The sequence below is a fragment of the Chironomus tepperi genome, unplaced genomic scaffold (assembly GCF_022539635.2).
Source record: "Chironomus tepperi strain 1889 unplaced genomic scaffold, CSIRO-AGI_Ctep_v1 contig_128, whole genome shotgun sequence".
Classification (NCBI taxonomy): Eukaryota; Metazoa; Arthropoda; class Insecta; order Diptera; family Chironomidae; genus Chironomus; species Chironomus tepperi.
Window position 1 is genome coordinate 769,301 of NW_027226250.1, and position 18,580 is coordinate 787,880.

The 18,580-nt window shown below is 30.4% G+C and overlaps 4 protein-coding genes across 8 annotated transcripts; 2 read left to right on the forward strand and 2 right to left on the reverse strand.

Annotated features, from left to right (window-relative positions):
- Window positions 1–683: 683 nt before the first annotated feature.
- Window positions 684–12,226, reverse strand: Pten (phosphatase and tensin-like protein). 5 transcript variants are annotated; one of them, XM_070636521.1, is made up of 11 exons: window positions 12,080–12,226; window positions 9,613–10,125; window positions 9,355–9,527; window positions 9,112–9,256; window positions 8,676–8,863; window positions 8,515–8,598; window positions 8,252–8,435; window positions 8,075–8,169; window positions 7,657–8,005; window positions 4,204–4,364; window positions 2,012–2,153 (listed from the first exon to the last, which is right to left on the reverse strand). In XM_070636521.1, the coding sequence occupies exons 2-11, from the start codon at window positions 9,722–9,724 to the stop codon at window positions 2,145–2,147; spliced, it is 1,500 nt and encodes a 499-aa protein (XP_070492622.1). In that variant the 5' UTR covers window positions 9,725–10,125; window positions 12,080–12,226; the 3' UTR covers window positions 2,012–2,144. The 5 variants fall into 5 exon arrangements, with proteins under 5 accessions (XP_070492623.1, XP_070492621.1, XP_070492622.1 ...); XM_070636522.1 differs by lacking the exons at window positions 2,012–2,153; window positions 4,204–4,364 and adding an exon at window positions 684–1,094; XM_070636520.1 differs by lacking the exon at window positions 4,204–4,364 and having other exon boundaries at window positions 684–2,153.
- Window positions 12,144–13,245, forward strand: RpL9 (ribosomal protein L9). Its single transcript, XM_070636524.1, has 3 exons — window positions 12,144–12,291; window positions 12,524–12,767; window positions 12,834–13,245. Exons 2-3 carry the CDS (start codon window positions 12,527–12,529, stop codon window positions 13,163–13,165), a joined length of 573 nt encoding a protein of 190 aa, XP_070492625.1. The 5' UTR covers window positions 12,144–12,291; window positions 12,524–12,526; the 3' UTR covers window positions 13,166–13,245.
- Window positions 13,246–13,339: 94 nt separating this feature from the next.
- LOC139087652 (trafficking protein particle complex subunit 12) lies at window positions 13,340–15,489 on the forward strand. The gene is made up of 4 exons (XM_070636523.1): window positions 13,340–13,485; window positions 13,552–14,338; window positions 14,403–14,586; window positions 14,683–15,489. Exons 1-4 carry the CDS (start codon window positions 13,413–13,415, stop codon window positions 14,926–14,928), a joined length of 1,290 nt encoding a protein of 429 aa, XP_070492624.1. The 5' UTR covers window positions 13,340–13,412; the 3' UTR covers window positions 14,929–15,489.
- Pcif1 (Phosphorylated CTD-interacting factor 1) lies at window positions 14,942–18,428 on the reverse strand. The gene is made up of 6 exons (XM_070636517.1): window positions 17,693–18,428; window positions 16,857–17,629; window positions 16,443–16,794; window positions 16,108–16,382; window positions 15,775–16,044; window positions 14,942–15,712 (listed from the first exon to the last, which is right to left on the reverse strand). Exons 1-6 carry the CDS (start codon window positions 17,942–17,944, stop codon window positions 15,502–15,504), a joined length of 2,133 nt encoding a protein of 710 aa, XP_070492618.1. The 5' UTR covers window positions 17,945–18,428; the 3' UTR covers window positions 14,942–15,501.
- Window positions 18,429–18,580: the final 152 nt, after the last annotated feature.

Here is an 18,580-nt window from a genome sequence, read left to right on the forward strand (position 1 = left end):
TGTTTTTCATTTCATTTCTTCTTAATTATGAAAATTATAATAATAATGAACCAGATTGATTCGAATGCACGTGCAGACACAATAAAGCAATTTAATTTCTTTAAAATTATTTTAAATTCTTCCCAAAATAAATAAATTTTGATTGTTATTTGAGGATAAGTAAGTAAGTAACTGCAAAATTCAACTGCATAAAGGACATCATGAAGTCGGAACGACTTCAAAAGTGCTTGGTCGAGAGATTGAAGTGAACTCAAGTTCACTAAAAACCGATTAAAATGTGCATGGAATTTTTTCTGCTGTTTTTTTTTTCTTGTGAAGTATATAAATTTTTTGATTATTTGTTATTAATGACGTTTAGCTTTTTTTCAACTCTATACAATTAAATGCTCCAAAATATACCAATGCAATTTACCTAGCCAAAATTCGTTTGTCGCGAATACATAAACCGAGTTGGTGTGACTAGAAACAGCGAAAGCAACCGAATCTAACACTAATCACTACCCCACAGCTGCTTTTAAATAACCAGTCCTCGCCAGAAGTTGAAGTCAAATTAATTTCGTGACAATTCGCAAAAAACCGATCGAAATCTGCATGAAATCTTATACTTCACAAGTTCCAGCAGAAGAAATTTTCAGTAAATTTTAATAGGTATTTAACGAACCGGAAAGACTTCAACTACTGTGATTTTGAATCAAAATTTTGAAAAATTGCAATTTTGTTGCCACTTTTATCATGTTTTGTATAGAGATTATTTTATGAATAAAAAAGTAGTTTATAGCTTCATTGTTAAAAGTTCGTTAACTCTCTTATCTCTTATTGAATAGAATTATTGATCTAGAGCTGCTTACTTCATTTGCTGATTTCTCTTAATTTACTGTGAATTTTTCTAAATCATTACATTTTGAACTTTTTGAGCTGCGATGTCAATTTTTTGGTAATTTATTAAGTTGAATTGTCAAATATTTTTAAAGAAATTAAATTGCACGTGCATATTAAATCATCAATTAACGGCATATGTACGTTAGAATGTGAAACCATATTTCATAGTTCAGACCTGATGAGATTTAATAATCATCACAAATAGGTTGATTCTCCTGTAAAAATAAATTTAAATTGTTTTGTTGAAGGAGGGAATTTTTCTTTTTGTATAATAACTTTCAATAAAAGAACTAAATAGGTACAATTGTATCGGATATAACTTTCAGTGAATTAATGTTACTCTGCGAACAAAAAAATACATCGCATTCCATCACCATTAATATTCTTTTGTAAATTCACTTTTTGAATGATAAGTAGGGAGAAAATAAGATTTTTTTACAATAGAAGGAAGATCATGCACAATTTTTTAAGACATACAATAGGAGATTTGTTTGTTTTTGATTCTCAAATTACATAAAACATTTTTATGAGTTAGGCAATAAATATATAGAGGAAAAGTAAAGTTCTGTAATCTTATCTAAAAGAGCCAGAAAACCATCATTAATTAATAATTTCAATTACTTTTTGCCAAATTATAAAAAAATAGTAATCACGTACTGGAAATAGTATCTGTTTTGATTGTGATGCCAATAAGCAGGTCCTACTTAAGGATTTTGTATGAAAAAATCGACTCAAATTGTCCAAACTTCATTCTTGTCAAATTTGAGCTTTCGAGTTGTGTCAAAATGATTGAAATACCGTAACAGACAATGAGCATGCTAACTCATGAATATACTCAATCAATATAATTGAACATGCTCAATTTTGTGAGTATACTCATGAACATGATCATTGTCTGTTTGGGACATTTTGTACAAAAGTTAAGCTTTCCAATCATTTTCATCCTCAACTCGTTTAAAGTCCATTTTGAGAAGAAGTAAAAAATCAAAAAAGGACATTAGGCTTATTGTAAAAGGAAAAAATTTACTTTTTTTATGCTTGAATCGTGTTATTATTTCTATTTTGTGACTTTTTATCATTATTCGTGCATACAGAATTATGTTGATCCTTCATATTATTTTTTGGCATATCCAAATCGGATGAAGACTCTTCATTATGAGATGACTGTTGTTGCTGTTGTTGATGTGACGATTGAATTGAATGATTTGATATTGTCGTTTTTAGCAAGTTTGATATTTCGGGCTCCGATAATAACCTATAACGCACTAAACTTTCTGTATAATTTCAATTATATGAGCACAAGACATAATGAAATAATATGAGGTATGCATGGAAAAAAAAGAAGAGAGAGAAAGAAGAAGACACATTATTTGTGGGAAAACAAGAACAAAATCTTTAGTTGTATAATATTCTTCAATAAAAAAATTATATGTGTGGAACATAGAGTGTGAATGTCAAGTAGTGCACAATATAAAAACACAATTTGCAATACTTAAACCAAAAGTACGTTTAACTTTAAAGGAATTTGTTATAAAAAAAATGCACAAAAAAAAAACATAAAAATGTGACTTTTTTTTCGATTATGCTACAACTTTATAACTTACTTAAGTTGCATTCATTTGTACAATTTTTCTATATCTTGCATTTTCTTTAATTAATAAAAAAAAAAAACTTTACAACAACAAATATTCATGTCCATTAATTCTATTTTTTTTTTATGAATAAACTTCAATAAAAAAATGTAATATTAATGAATCCCATTCATTAATATAATTCAAGGAAAACTTACAACAAAACAATAAAAAACACTTTCAAATATTAAATAGTGTCACTCCAGAAAAATCCTAAAAGTTAGTGTCATTTCAAAGAGATGGAATTTGTGATGAATTTTATATTATTTATATTCTTATGCTTAATGTGATTTAAAGCTTTTTATGAAAATAATTTACAATGAAAATTATTTGTGCAATTTTTGGATATTTTTTAATCAAAATTTTGAGTTTTATGTTCTATTTCCGTAACAGACAATGAGCATACTCATCTAAATGAGCGTGTCTATGAATCAATGTCATTGAGCATCCCTAACATACGTACATATACTCAATGGTCTTCCTAAGGTACCAAGTGCGCATACTAATTAGTACCGTAAGATGCTCTTTTAGCATATGCTCGTATGTTACGGCATGCTCAATTTCGTGAGCATAGTCATGAGCATACTCCTTGTCTGTTTGGGTTTATTGAACAGACAAGGATCATGTTCATGCATATGTTCACAAAATTGAACATGCTCAATTATATTGATTGAGTCCTAACATTCAAGCAAATGCTCAATGAGCATACGATACTAGTGAGCATTCTCAATAAGTATCGAGTTAGGAATACTCATTGCTACCATAAGGTGCTCATTGAGCATATGTATGCATGTACGTTAGGGGAATATATTCAGGAGCACGCTCATTAAGGTGAGTATACTCATTGTCTATTAGGGTTTGGACAATCAAATCAATATCTCATCCACATGAAAAATAGAATAGACATCCCTGTTGCTTAAGAATCTTTTCAAATTTAATGAACCCAAATTTATGCTCTAATTAATTTAAGATTTAAGGAGCCAATAAATCACATAAATTTAAATTTTCAAATAATTCTGTACATTTTGAAATTATACCACTTTTAAAGATATTCTGGTCACAGCCGATAAGTTTTGGAAATTAACAACACATCAAAAATCATCATTCAATTAAATCATAATCTAAGTTAGATTGTATCCATGAGTTTATGGTACAATATAATTTCATCTATACATAAGCAATGCCGTTTTTGCATTCATTTCTCATATTTTTTAGTATGTATGGCAGTAGTTTCTTGAATTTATAGAAACATTACAAATTTTACTTTTAAAACAAAAACAAAAAAAAAATTAAAATCATGCTTAATAAAGTCAACAACAAATATATATACATAGAGCATAAACATATCAAATGTGATCTACATTACAGGTAAAAAATACAAAAAAAAAATTTCGAATGTTAAGGAATAAAAGTTTGGTCGATGATTTCAATTAAGACACAAAAAAATAACAAGGTAAAGGTATAGATATATGCTAAATTATTTCATACTGCTAATTTGAAACAAACACAAAAAATGTTTATTAAACTAAGTAGAATCCCTTCGTTTACTACTTGCGCCTTTAAGGAAATTATAAGAAAGCACAATTCCACTTGACATTCTACGGCGCGTATTATTAAAGAATGAACGAGCAAAATTACTGCTAGTTGTGCTTTGCAAATTGTTCATATCATCATTATTTTCGGAATCACTCACGCCATCGGTCATCTCAGAATCATGATCATCGTCAAATGTATAACTCGAACGTCGTAATGAATGTGATAAATTGTTGGAAAAATCATCATCATCTATATTATTAGATGGCAATATGCTGCGATTACATGCTGTTGGCTCATCATCATCTTCTGTTTTGTTAGCTGTATTTTGGATATTTATATTAAATTTATTAAAATTACTGCTCATATTCATAACATAATTGATTTTTTTTTATGTTGTGGATGTATTTTGATACTTAATGAGATTTTAATTTAAACGGTTTGTTTTTGGATGATAAGACAAGAATAATAAAATTTTATGAGCGAGAATTAAAAACTTTTTCATGTTTTTCAATGAGTTAAAGGACAGAAGTATGAGAAATAAAAAAATTATAATCCCATCCGTGACTTTAAACAACATGTATTATAGGGCACATATGAGAGCAAGAAAAAGATGTCATCGATTTAACAAACATTTTAGCGCAACATTTGATTCAACACAAAATTTGTCAGTTATTATTGCTTTAGCTTATATTTTGTGAAAATGACTTTTCTAATGAGCAACTTTAAATTGCTCAAAGGTTTACAATTTAATGAAACATTAACTCACTGGTATGTTAATGTAAGTTTTAAGGTAGGTTAAGTTACTGCAGTAGCATCTAGTCAATGAAGATATTTTGACTTTGAATTTGAAAAGGAATTTTCAATAGTCTATCAAAAGCGAAATTTCTAACATTGTATGCTTTCCCAAAATCCTGGTCCGAGAAAATTATCAAGGCCAGAAAAGGAGTTTCCTGGAATTTCCCAGTAACAACTTGACATCGCAAAAGCATACAACTTTGTGCATTTTTGAGGACAAATCCAAGAAAGGCAAACTTCAAGACAAAATCTTTACTTTTCCTCAAAAATTACAATTTCCTATCAACTGGCTTTGAATAAAAATTTCTAAATATCATAGTTGTCACCTATCGATTTGCTATAAAAGCCTAAAATCAATCACAGATATTACCGATAATTTTGCCTTTACCAAGAGGCTCTCAAGCAAAGGCCAATGCTAAAGTGATACAGTGTCTAGACACCTATCTGACAACTCTACTAAATGTCAAAAATGTCAACTACATAGTTCGTCTGTTGTTTTCAGAGGAAAAAGTTTTGCCTTTAGAAGATTTAGAATCTAAGGCTCAGAACTGCACTTTTGGACGAACTCTAATTAATAAGTGTGATCGGAAAATCAATAACTTGCAAAGTCAAAGACAAATCTTCAAACTAATAGACTTATTTTGGATTAAATTAATTTTAGAACTTAATAACATGAAGATTTTTAGGAAATGCGACTTTGGAAAAGTAATGCTTGGAAAAGCATATTATTTTCTATTTTAGTAGCTGAACAAAACTGCTATAACTTGAAATCTACGAAGAGTTTTCTACTCTAATTATAATTAACTGTCTAAATCTTATCTAAATTTAACTCAAGAACATTTTATATTACTCAAAAAAGAAGAGAAATATGTTATTTTTTGAAAAGTCATGACATGAACGGTTATTGAACTAGTCAGTCCATAAACCATTCCAAATATATTTTCACAATATATAAGCCGTAAACAATTTTTTAACTGCAAAAATGTGCGTGAAATGTATGAATTATACCCAAAAACACCAAAAAAAAGAGAGGTAAACATGAATGAGACATGATGACAAGTTGATATGATTAATGAATTAAATAATTTTGCTTCTTATTAAGTTCACAATAAGAATTAAACATTCACGATAACATCAAAGAAACTTTTTCACATACAAATAAAATGTTGGAACTAAAAATGAAATTTTTTTTTATTGCAAAAAAATTAATTTTAGACTAATTAACAATCTTCTTTGATATCTACTTAGGTAGTTCTTATTTTTTTTCATCTATTAAACATTACTTCTTTTGTGCACTGGAATTTACCATTCTATAAAAAAATTGATTCTAATAATAATTATATGCATGATTTTTTTTCGTTATTCACAGCCTTTACGAAATTTTTTAAGTGTCAAAAGTTCACATCTAACTTTATTGAAATTTTCAGTAAGCTCCCCCGAAGCTGAACATTCATTATTACTTGAAATATGGCAAATTGAATTTGATGATTGACTCAGCGGTGACTGTTTACTTTCAGGTGTTTTAACATTATTATTATTATTACTTCCACGTCTTTGAAATAATGAACCAAATCGAATCATTAGAGATGATATTGGGTCGGTTGACCTCTCATCAAGATCTTTCGTTATGACCTCTTTTTTATATGCTTCCGGAACATGTAAATTAGAGCGACTTCTTGAAGATGTCTTTTGATGTGCACATGCTTTTGAATGTGCTTTACATTTTCCATCCATTTGATAACTTGATGAAAGTCGTCTAAATGAGCCCTTCTTTGATATTGGCTCCGACATTCTCTTACTTAAACATTTCGTACGATTTTTCATTTTTAACATTTTTTGATTTAATTTCTGTTTCAATTCACATTGAAATTTGTCAAGCGAACCTATATGGTGATTGTATAGCTTATTTTAATGATTCAACAATAAAAAATTAAAGAAAAAAATTTTCTTTTTCGGGCCAATTTGCTTTTTTATTTATTAACGCAATATATTCTATGCTTCTCTTTAGTTTTTATATGAATTGATGATGGTTGTTTATTTATAAATAATTAAAGCACAACTCCCATTTGAGCATTTAGCAATATCATTTACTTTGGCTGTCTGGTTCAACTATTGAGTGTCATTCACATGTGACGTCAAATTGATCATGTTAGAGTTCAGAGACGTAGCCAGAAATATTTATCATGGAGCCCGACCTTTTTATTGAAATTTTGTTATAAAAGCAAAAAAAAAAAAATTAAAAATAAAAACTCCGATTTTCCAATTCTCGGAGAGAGGGCCCGTGCCCTCAATGTCCCTCTCCCCCCTGGCTACGCCCCTGTTAGAGTCCATAAAGCTCTATCTATTTCACAAATGATACAGCCCCCTTAAGTTATAAATAAGCATTTTTATCATGAGAAAACTTCTTGTCAAAGCACACTGTACAGGCTCAGAACTCATAGATATACGTCATTAGTGATTGACCCCAATTATCAATTTACTGATAAAAATGTAGGGAATTGTGCACAGGTCGCTATGTTGAATTAATTTCTTTGTTAAAGATATGTTGTGGATAAAGAAAAATTAAATTGAAGTAATAAGCTAAGGTCTATAAAATTATTAAGAAAGCTACAAAAGATAAAACTACACAGCAAGCGAAAAGAAAGCAAAAAAGATAGATAAAGAAATAAAATAAAATAAAAAAACTAAATTATAGAAGCAAATTGCTACAACGATCATCAAGCAAGTAGAGTGATATTAATTTTAAGTGATTTCTAATAGTAAAATTCTATATAAAAGAGAATGCAAGAGAAATAAAGTAATGACAATTGCTCACCTGATTCCCAATCTTCTCCAGACGACTCCGACGATGATTCCGGACTACTTGATCCTTCCGATGTTGTTTGATAGTTATCTCCTCGACTATGACGGAATTCATTTGTTGAAATTTGATTATTTCGTTGGCTTGATGAAGGGTTTCTTGTACTGACACGGTGATTGTGATTATCTGAATTGTGAGAATCCAAAACTGTACTGCTATATTGATTTACATCATTATTATTATTAATCAGATTGTTATATCGTGAATTAAGATTATTATTATGAACTCCATTTGTTGTGTGATTAATTTGCATTCGATTAATGTGATTGCCACCATGTGGAATTTTTTGAAATATTGTTTCAATCTAAGATGAGAAAATAAAGCATGAAATTAGTGACATTTACTTGAACAAGAGCTGTATAGAAGAACTTACTTTAAAATTTTCATTGAACATTTTCTGTTTGTCTTTGTGTGCATCGTCAATTTCAGGCTTATTCAATTCAAATATCACATTACCGTCAGAATCGACTGAATAGAGGGAAAAGAAGAAGGCGAAAAAAAATCAGATTAAAGCATAATAATAATAAAATTATGTGAATGAGTAATTTACCATTATTTATCTCGTTTATGAAATATGTATTAAACCAAAAGTGGAAGAGTTTTTGTTTATGCTTTAAAATTTGCGTGGATGAAAACTCAATCTTCACGTCACCCACTAATAAAAGGCATCGATCTAATTTGATGGAAACATAGTTGTCAACGCGCTTCAACTCGGTCATTTGCTCGTTATAAACCTGTATTTAAAATTAGAATATGAATGAGATAATTAATTAAGAGTTTAAAATGGCCATAAATAGCGATAAAATTAATTACCTTTGATCCAGCCATTGTTATGGAAAATGTTAGAGTACCAAATGTACGGATGGGAGGAAGATTATATAGCTTAATTTCACATATCTATAACAAAAGATGAAAAGAAATGAATATCGATAATCCTGTGAAAAATTTTTGTAGCACTTCCACTAAATACTCACATTCATTGCTACTTTTATATATGGCTTATTTGATTTCAGCAATTGTGAATAGTACTCAACATAGCGTCTTTGAGATGGAATCGTAACACCCTTCTTATCTGTTGTTCGTTTTTGACCATAAAAATTTAAAGCTTCAGCTGCTGTTTTGAATTGACCACTATGTAATAAATAGCAGCATATCATTGTTCCTAAAATTACATCCAAAAAACTTCATGTAAGTTATCTCGTCATTTGGTTTGAAGGACTTTGTCCATAAATCTATTGAATTATTTCTAATCAAGAAGAATTACATTTTTTTGTTATTCATTTATACACCGATACATCAATTTGTGCGGTAAATGAATGAACAACAACAAATGTACAATGAAGAAGATTTAAGCAGCAACATAAAAAGTATAAAACCATTATATCAATGTCAATAAATGTATCGATTTACCTGTTCTTCCTTTGCCGGCTTTACAATGAATCGCCGCAACGTTTTTAAGATCTTCCGATAGCCACTTGTGCACATCATTACAAAATGATTGTATTAACTCAATATTCGGTGGATTGTGATCAGAGAATGGAAAGGATGCACATTGCTAATGATGAAAAAATGAAAATATTACGAAATTAGATTGATTGCTGTAACTCGAAATGACGTGATTTTTTTGTAATGCACGTTGCAACCTGAACTCACTTGAAATTTCGTGATGTCATACTGATACTTTTTCTCCTCACACAGATTATATATTTTATAATTATTATTGTGTTTTGTAGTTAGAAAATTCACCACATCGTCGATATGATTTCTATAGACTCCCTCTAAATTTTTTGCTGGATATCCCATCGCAATTATGTTGTCACAAATGTCTGTAATATTTAATATAATATTTTTCGTCATGACTATGTAATTACAGTAAAAAGATTTGTCAATTAGTAGCTAGTGACAACTTACACGTGAGATCCAAATTAAATCCATCCTGTTTATAGCGCTTTTTTCTCTTACTCACTATTCCTTTTATTGCGTTGGTCATTTTAATATTTGTTAACGTATTAGATGAAACCATAAATTTCTATATATTTATTTCTGTTTTTGCAACACAAAATTATTATGCTTAAAGAGCTTTAAAGTGTTCCTTTTTGTTTCCTTCTATGTTTTATTACACATATTTTTATTATTTATTTTATATTAATTCTTCTTGTTTTATATGAAATGACGAAAATCTCAAATTGTATTCTATACTACAGAAATTTTACTCTTGTTGTTTTTCAATAGCGGATTTTTTTTTTGTTTCAAAAAAGCAGAAGAACTGAGCGATCAAGAGTGGAGCGAAAGAGTTCCTTAAATGTATGTACATTTATATTATTATAGATAGATAGATATATTCCTTCCTTTTCTTCTTTTTAATATTCCTTCTCTCCTTAATTTCTTCTTATACTCTCGCACACAGCTAGCTGTTTCTCATAACTTTAAAATAAATGAAACAGAAAAAAAAGAATAACATTGATAGTGAGTAAAAATTTCCTTCCATAAAGTTTCTCTTTAATATGTGTTCCTTTGACTTTGATTGACTTTTATAGTCTGAGAGAATTCACGGCTCACAATGAAACACATAAAATAAGGATATAAATGATGATGGTGAAAACATGTTTCTCTCATATTCTGTACCCGTAAGACCATTAACACACATATACACACACACATGGCCGTATAATGAATTTTATTTATTTCTTTTGAAGCCTTTCGTTCATTCAAGTGCTTTTCATTCTACTTCTCTTCCTCTTCTTTCAATTATCTATATATACCTAAGTTTATGTATATGCGTAATCATTGTAATATTGTTCTCAACTTTATAATTATTATTGCTATTCTTTCTATGTAATTCAATTTTAATTTCCTTTTCTCTTCAGATTTTACATTTTTTTTTCTTTCTTTTCTTTTGGGGGGCTAAATTAGATCTTTGCGTAGATTCTTGACAAGTCAAGTTAAATTCACATTGTCTTACAAATTCAATGAGTTAATTAAATCTAATTGAATTTTGTGTTGATAGGACTACACACATTATAATTTAAATAATTGCCGTTAGTTTCCTTTATCACGAGACACATTATGTGACAGTTCTCAAAAAGTCACTAAAATCACTACTTTAACTGACTAACTATAAAAGTTATTCAATAACTTTATGTCGGCATTTAATACATAGAGCGCATTTTAACAAGTGACTAGCACTAGACTAGATAGATTTTTTAAATGTTTAAATGACCTATGAATTATAAAGCACATTCAAACATGAAATCAAAAAGACAGCGAACTGTGTAAAAGTGCACTAAGAACAGCTCATAAAAGGATTACGGAAAGCATCAAATGATTGATATTGTTGATTGACATTATGATAAATTGATGATTACATTAATAGTCGTATATAAATTACAAGTTTATGTAAACTATATATATACGTGCAGTTTTTACATTATATACTAACCGAAGCATGACTTTTATTTATTTAGAGAGCATATACACACATATATATAAGACTTGAATATAAAAATCTCAATGTATGTCCTTGATATTTTTTTTTCACATGCAAAAATGTGTTCTCTTTTTACATAAACCTTTATATTAATTATATACTTCTAGTTGCTTGATGTAAGTTACGAGATAGAATTGGTACACAAAAATTTGTATATTAAAAATGAATTTATATCCACAATATCACTTAAAACTTTAGTATCGCTCTCAAATTTATTCATCTCTGAGTTATAACAAGTAATTAATAAATGTTAAAATCAGTCATCCTTATTACATGAATCTATGCTTAATATCCACAAATTTAAAGCAGATTTTGAGCTATTGGACACCACTGTATTTAGTATATATCCAGAAAACCATCTTTTTTTCTCTTTATACACATCTGATTTTCTTCTCGCGTTCCATTATATACACATTTTTTTTTACTTTCGCTTGCCTGCCGACTTACTTCCATTCAATCGAGTAAAATGAGAAAAAAAATGCTCGATTATACAAAGTATCGAATAGTTGATATCCATTTTAATAGCATAATTTAGTAATGCAAACCATATATATTCGAATCATATGAACACATTACACTGATTTGGAAGTTATAGCGACTAAAAAATTCCAACGAGCTGGATATTTTAATCGAAATCACCGACATTTATTAAGACTCTTCTTTTGCGTATAAATTCTCAAACCTCTCATTATCCATTTAAAGTGTGTTAATCATATCAGATAATCGCTAATTACTATAGTCCTTTCATCCGATAACATTTTGCAATCATAAAAGTCTTGAAATTATTGGAAAAATTGGTCTTTTTTCACGAATTTAAAAATCGAGAGATCTAAAAAAAATTTTTTTTTCACCAATCAATTTTTTTTTAATTTTTTGCACAAAAATCCTTACTATTTCCATCATACACTTAAACTCATAGTTATCACACGTTATCACTTGTACTAAAGATTATTAATTAAAGGATAATATTTAGAAATTAGCTCCTTTTTTTAAAAAATTTATCTTGCATCGTTTGACGAATTGACGCAAAAAACGAAGAGGGGCGCGACACGTCTTTGCATCTTTCTTTTTTTCGGAGATCTCGAAGCATTAAATTTGTTGAGGTATTAAAATTAAATTTTTAACTAGTTTATCTTGCGCAAATTAATGTAAATTTCATTAATTTTTAAAGTATAAAGGCTAAAGTTGTGAAATAACATCAAGAACGATAGTTTATCTTCATTTTAATAAAGTTATTATGATTTATTTACAACTTTAACCTAAAAAACGTGATACTGTTGATGTCAAAATTATTATCCGATATTAATTCATTAAAATTTTGCTTATTTCTTTTAGATCATGAGAACTATCAACAGCAACCAAGTTGTAAAACTCCCAAAAGGAGTCAGCGCTAATGTCAAGGCACGAGTTGTGACAATCCGTGGCCCAAGAGGCAAACTTACCAGAGATTTCCGTCATCTTGCTATGGACATCAGAATGGTAAATCGTAAGAAGGTCATGGTTGAGAAGTGGTTCGGCTCAAAGAAAGAAATTGCTGCTGTCCGTACCGTCTGCAGTCACATCGAAAACATGATCAAGGGTAAGTTGTAGTAAAATTTGTGAATTTAGTTTTTTGTGTACTTACAAGTGTTTGACATGTTTTTAGGTGTCACAAAGGGATTCCAATACAAGATGAGAGCAGTACATGCTCATTTCCCCATCAATTGTGTCATCTCAGAGGCCAATACAGTCATTGAAATCCGTAACTTCTTGGGAGAAAAGCATATCCGTAAAGTTACAATGAAACCAGGTGTAACAGTCGTCAACTCAACAAAACAAAAGGACGAATTAATTTTGGAAGGAAACGACATTGAAGCAGTTTCACTTTCTGCTGCCCTTATTCAACAATCCACAACAGTTAAAGATAAGGATATCCGTAAATTCCTTGACGGTTTGTATGTCTCAGAGAAGACAACAGTCGTGCAAGAAGAGGAATAAATTGCTTAATATTTTGTTCTTCATCTTTTTATTATGCTGAAATAATAAACATCTAAAAAAATAATTTAAGATGAAACCAATTTTTACTTTTTGTTGTCATTTATTTTGCTACCTTGATTCCAGCATAATTTCAGTTTATGTTGAACGAGCATAAATTATTGCATCTCAGTTTCGCGTCAACAAGTCGTTTTCCCCACAAAATTCATTGTTTTCATTGACATTTTTATTAAAATCTACGATAATTAATATGGAAAATAACAATTTACAAAAGTATTTTGATCTTGATTCTCAAAATGGTGATATATTTGATCAATTCAAAGGTAATTAGATTGCTAATTCTCATTATTTATCAATTAATTCAATAATAATTTTCAATAACATTAAAGATTTACCTGGAATAACTCCAGAAGTTCGTGATATGTGGGTACTGCCTGAAAATACTCAGAAAACCACGACGCCAGCTGTTTCAATTGAATTATTTAGTGATCCAATAGCGTCAGCAATTCAAACAAATTGTCCATCTGAGATTGAAAAGAGGAAGAAACACGAAAACTCAGAGAACTTGACGATTGATGATAATGGAATAAGAGCTTTAATTAAGGATAATTGTTATCGATCAGCTCTTTCACTAACATCTCGTCTATTATCAAACTATGGTCAGGGACTTAAATCAGGACAAGAAATTAAGCACAGTAAACATTCCTTACAGCTGTGGTACACTAGAATCTACTTGCTGATTAAAATTAATGAATTAGAGATTGCTCGTAAAGAAAGTGAGCCATTTGGACAGTTGAATAATCCAGACATGTTCTATGAATTTACGGAAGAACAAGCTTTTAAAAGCAAGAAAGGAAGTCTTCCTCCTTTTGCATTTAGACTACTCTTGTCCTACGAACTTCCATTCAAATTAAACCGTCCAAAAGAAGCACTTCAAAATCTAGTCACGATTCTCGCGAACACTAGAAAAATTCATAAATTTTTCCGAGATTTAAATAAATTAACAGAAGCTGAATTTTGGAAGGAACGTGAAATTCGAGTATTATGCTCAATCATCAATTGTGCTACCCATTTGAAAAATTTTGATCTTACTAATCAAATTTTTGATAATCTTTTGCTGTTACCGGATCTTAAAGAGGACTTTAAATTTGAAATTTATTCAGCATGGGGGAGAATGTAAGGACATTCGTTGCTTCTTTTTTTTAGAAATATTCAATAATTTTTTAATTATATCCATTAGACACCTCCAATGCGGTGATATTTCAACAGCAGAGAAAAAGTTCAGCACAATTTCATCACCCAATCCTAAACACGAACTTATTGCACTTGTAAATAAGGGACTTTTGGCAGTTGCACAGAATGACTATAATGAAGCTCATAACTTATTTCAAAAAGCATATGAATTGGACAAAAATAATGTGATGGTAAGTATCATCATAAGGTTTTAGAGACACTAGATCTAAAGTGCAGTGAACTGCAATAAACGTAATGAGCTAATATTCCAAATTAATTATCCACAGATATTAAATAATTTAGCAGTATGCTATCTATATAATGGCAAAATGCACGAAGCAATAGCAATTTATGAGAGTGCAATTAAGAACGATCCGAGAAATAATTTGCACGAGACTCTTCTTCTCAACTGTGCAACATTGTACGAACTGGAATCCAACGAGTCAAAAAAGAAAAAGATTGACATGCTGAAAATTGTATCGGCTAATCGAGCAGATTTAGAGATGAATATCGATTCATGCTTAAAACTATGAATTAATGGGGAAAAAGTTGTTTATTCGGCTATCAAGTTTATGAATTTTTATATTATTTAGCAAATTAATTAATTAGTACAATAGAGGATCACTTAAATAATTAAATATAATTAATAATTTTTTCTTGTTATATTCAATGAAATATGATTTCATAGCAATTCTATCCTTTTCGCCATTTAAAAAAACGAACATTTTTTTGACATTTAAATATTTGCACTTTCTTATAGAAGTTCACTTTTCGTCCTGTTCTCCTTCATCCTTATTAAAAATTGTGTCAAAATTATTAAATATATTCTTTGTTTTAAAAAAGTCTCGTATCAACAAGACCTGAATGAATAAATCACACAAAACGATGTGAACAGAATCTAGTAAAATTAATCAACTGTTGCTTACACGATAGATTTTAAAATATAAACTATTTTGCTTTAATATGTAGTTTAAAAAAAATTTAAATATGCATCTCTTAAGAACTCGTGGTATTCACTATGGCAAAAGAAAAAAGTGTGACTTGTTGTTGTTTCAAATGGCTGCATTAATTTCACTCATCATTTTTCGTTAAAATAAAAATAATAATTATGATTTATTATTTGTTTCCGTGATGCTGCTTGTTGTCGTCACAGTACTTTCCGCAACAGTTGCTTCGATATTCTTATCCTTTCCAGGTCTATATGATTCTAAAAATGCGTCTATTGCTGTATCGGTTGGTTTGTACAATTGATATCCCTGTTCATTTTGAAGCCAGCATACTAACGTTGAATTGGTACTTTTTACATTAACTTCAGTTCTGTAAATTAAGACATGTTAAAGTTAGTCTCCTGATGGATCATGAAATAAATGTTGGCTTACTTTTGAAGAACATGCTGATATCCGTGACGATATTCATGTTCCATTGCAGGTACTACTAGTAATTTTCGCTTATAAGCACTATCTTCTATTCGTGACATACACTTTAACGGTTTATCCTTAAATTCAGGTAGAAAAACAATGAAGCTCAATGGATAATTGGAATCAGATAGCAATCGATCAATATGTTGTAATGTTGCATCTATTAGCTCCTCGCAAAATGGTGGATTCGCCTGAAATGAGCCCTTTGTTGGATAGAAATCCAAAAATGGCCTAAAGGAACAAACTTGGTCAGTGCTTTTAATCAAATAAGAAATAAAATAATAAGCAGCTTACCCTCGAGATCCAAAATAAGAATCAGTATCACCAAAAGCAGAGCAATATTGACGAAAATAACAATTTAGGGGACTCGCGAAACATTCAAACGTTACTCCAAAATGGACATTCAAGCAATTGAAAACGGACGCGGGAATTGCGGCTTGTGTCATTTCAGATTCTTGCTGTACGGGTGTGTAATTTCCTAAGAAAGTCGAATACCTTTTCAACATGCAATACAACCGAGGAATGAATAGTGAGAAGTTATCATCACAATTATATCGATAAAGTTGTTCCTATACAAAAATTCAAAGCATTATAATTCCATTATCCTTATAAATAAGATGAAAACTTACTAATTTCTGTAAATGCGTCATGTTAATAGTGTGAGTATCGGGCTGTTGAGAAGATGGATGTGTGTATTTAACGTTTATATGATCACGTTCAAATTGATAATCAACGACGGGTAAACGAATTGGCGGTAGAGCAAATTGAATAGGAGAGCAAATTTCCTCTTTTCTAAGACTTGGTGGAAGTGGAGGAGTGGGATCATGCAAACCATTGTCTTTCAATAACTGCACATGCCTTTCTCTTATTTTCTTTACATGCTCGACAGAGAGATGATAAATTTTACTACATAATGCTTCTACACTACTCTTAACGGTTTCGACCAAATGCGGCTCACACTGCCTTCTTAAATGCTCCAATCTGAAAGTGTAGGATGACTTGATTAATAAGTAGGCTCTAGAAAAAAAAATCAAACTTCTTACCGATCTTGAAAATCTTCATATGAAGCACCGACAGTCCGCCTCAACCATTCAAAAGTTTCTTCTGCATTCCATTTGACAATTTTTTTGCTTTCAGCAGGTGCCAAGCGATTCTCGATAATATGTACAGCAGCTTCAGCATAACGAGATAATTGCTTTCGAGCATCACTGGTATACTTTGGTTTAACAATTCTAATGGGAATATCTTGAAGAATTTCTCTATACATTGATGGAGATACTTCTGGGAGACAAGAACTCGGCAATATCGGATCGAGTCCTTTATCAATGACTTTTCTCTCCATTAGCCATCGATTAAAAGAGCCTTTGGGCGCTTTTATCGATTCCCGTTGTTGACATAAATTCTCAAATGTTTGAAAGAGCTTTTGTGCAGCAACTCCTCGCATATACTCAATTTCCGGGTGTGGATGTAATAAATGAGATGGCGGTCTATTATAAATATACACACTTGATTGCACTTCTAAATCCCATGGACCAGCCAAAACAAATTTTTTCATTGGTACCGATGCTTGATGCGGATGACTTAAATTTCTCTTTAACGGGGGTTTATATGGCGGTCTAGAAGGTCCAGGAAGTGGAGAATGAGGACTATTTGGACCAGATGGTGATGTGGTACTACAAATCCCTAAAGGATCTGTTAACGGATCAAACTGACGATTTAAAACTGGCGTTTCCCATAGCGATTCATTTGTTATCTTATTCCAATAGTACGGACGATTTTCTCTCTTTGACCAAAATTTTTTCCATCCTTGTCGCACCTGTTTGTCCAATTTTTTTCCAATAAGAATATTATTTTTATTTTATTTAATTAAATAACTTACCAATTCTGGATGTAATTCATCTCCATATTCCGGTTGTTGTGGTTGCGGAGTTGTTGGTGGTTGTTGTTGTATTTGTCCGACAGGCGGTTGCGTTTGATTGTTTACGGCGGCAATTGGAAGTTTTGGTGCACTTGTCGGAGAAGATATTGTTTGTGACTGTTGCTGACGTATTGGATGTTCATAATTTTGAGTCTGTGCCAATTGATCCCAAGCAGTTTGAGCGGCTTCTGTTTTCGCGCCAATATGGTTCATTTCACTGTTTTTCCGCAGATATCCTTGGCGCAATTAAAATTTTCATCTAACTCCCTCAATTTTCTTTTTCACATCAAAATCACGCAATTTTGAACTTATTGACACTTATTACACACTTGAAACATTCCAAATCACTCTAATATCTTTTCGCGCGCAATGAAAAAGTCACTTTTCTTCTCTTAAAAGCTGTTTTTTGTTTATTTTGCACCGAACCGACAGTTTGTTAGTAATCCGCGAAGAAAAAATTTTCATTTAAGAGAAAAATTAAAAGGCGATAATGATGCACTTGACAAATCACACTGAAAAATAGTCATTACTAGACAATATTATCTTCATTCACTAGTACCGTGACTTATTAACATTTTTCACTAATTTTCACCAATTTTTGATTTGTTTAAGACTGTTAATCTGATTTTTATAATTCGGCAACGAAAAAAATTTTCTCAACAAAAATGGTGGCTCGTCTTTGCGTGTCGCTGATGTCTGCCTACATCTTGTCATTTTTCATGGACCTTCTTTCACTTTCTTTATTAACAGTATTTTATGATTAATAATAGCATTTTTAAGCATTTATTGAGTAGGCTTTTGTTGTGTAATTAATAAATATGAGTGTCATTTCCATTTAAAAAATGTTGT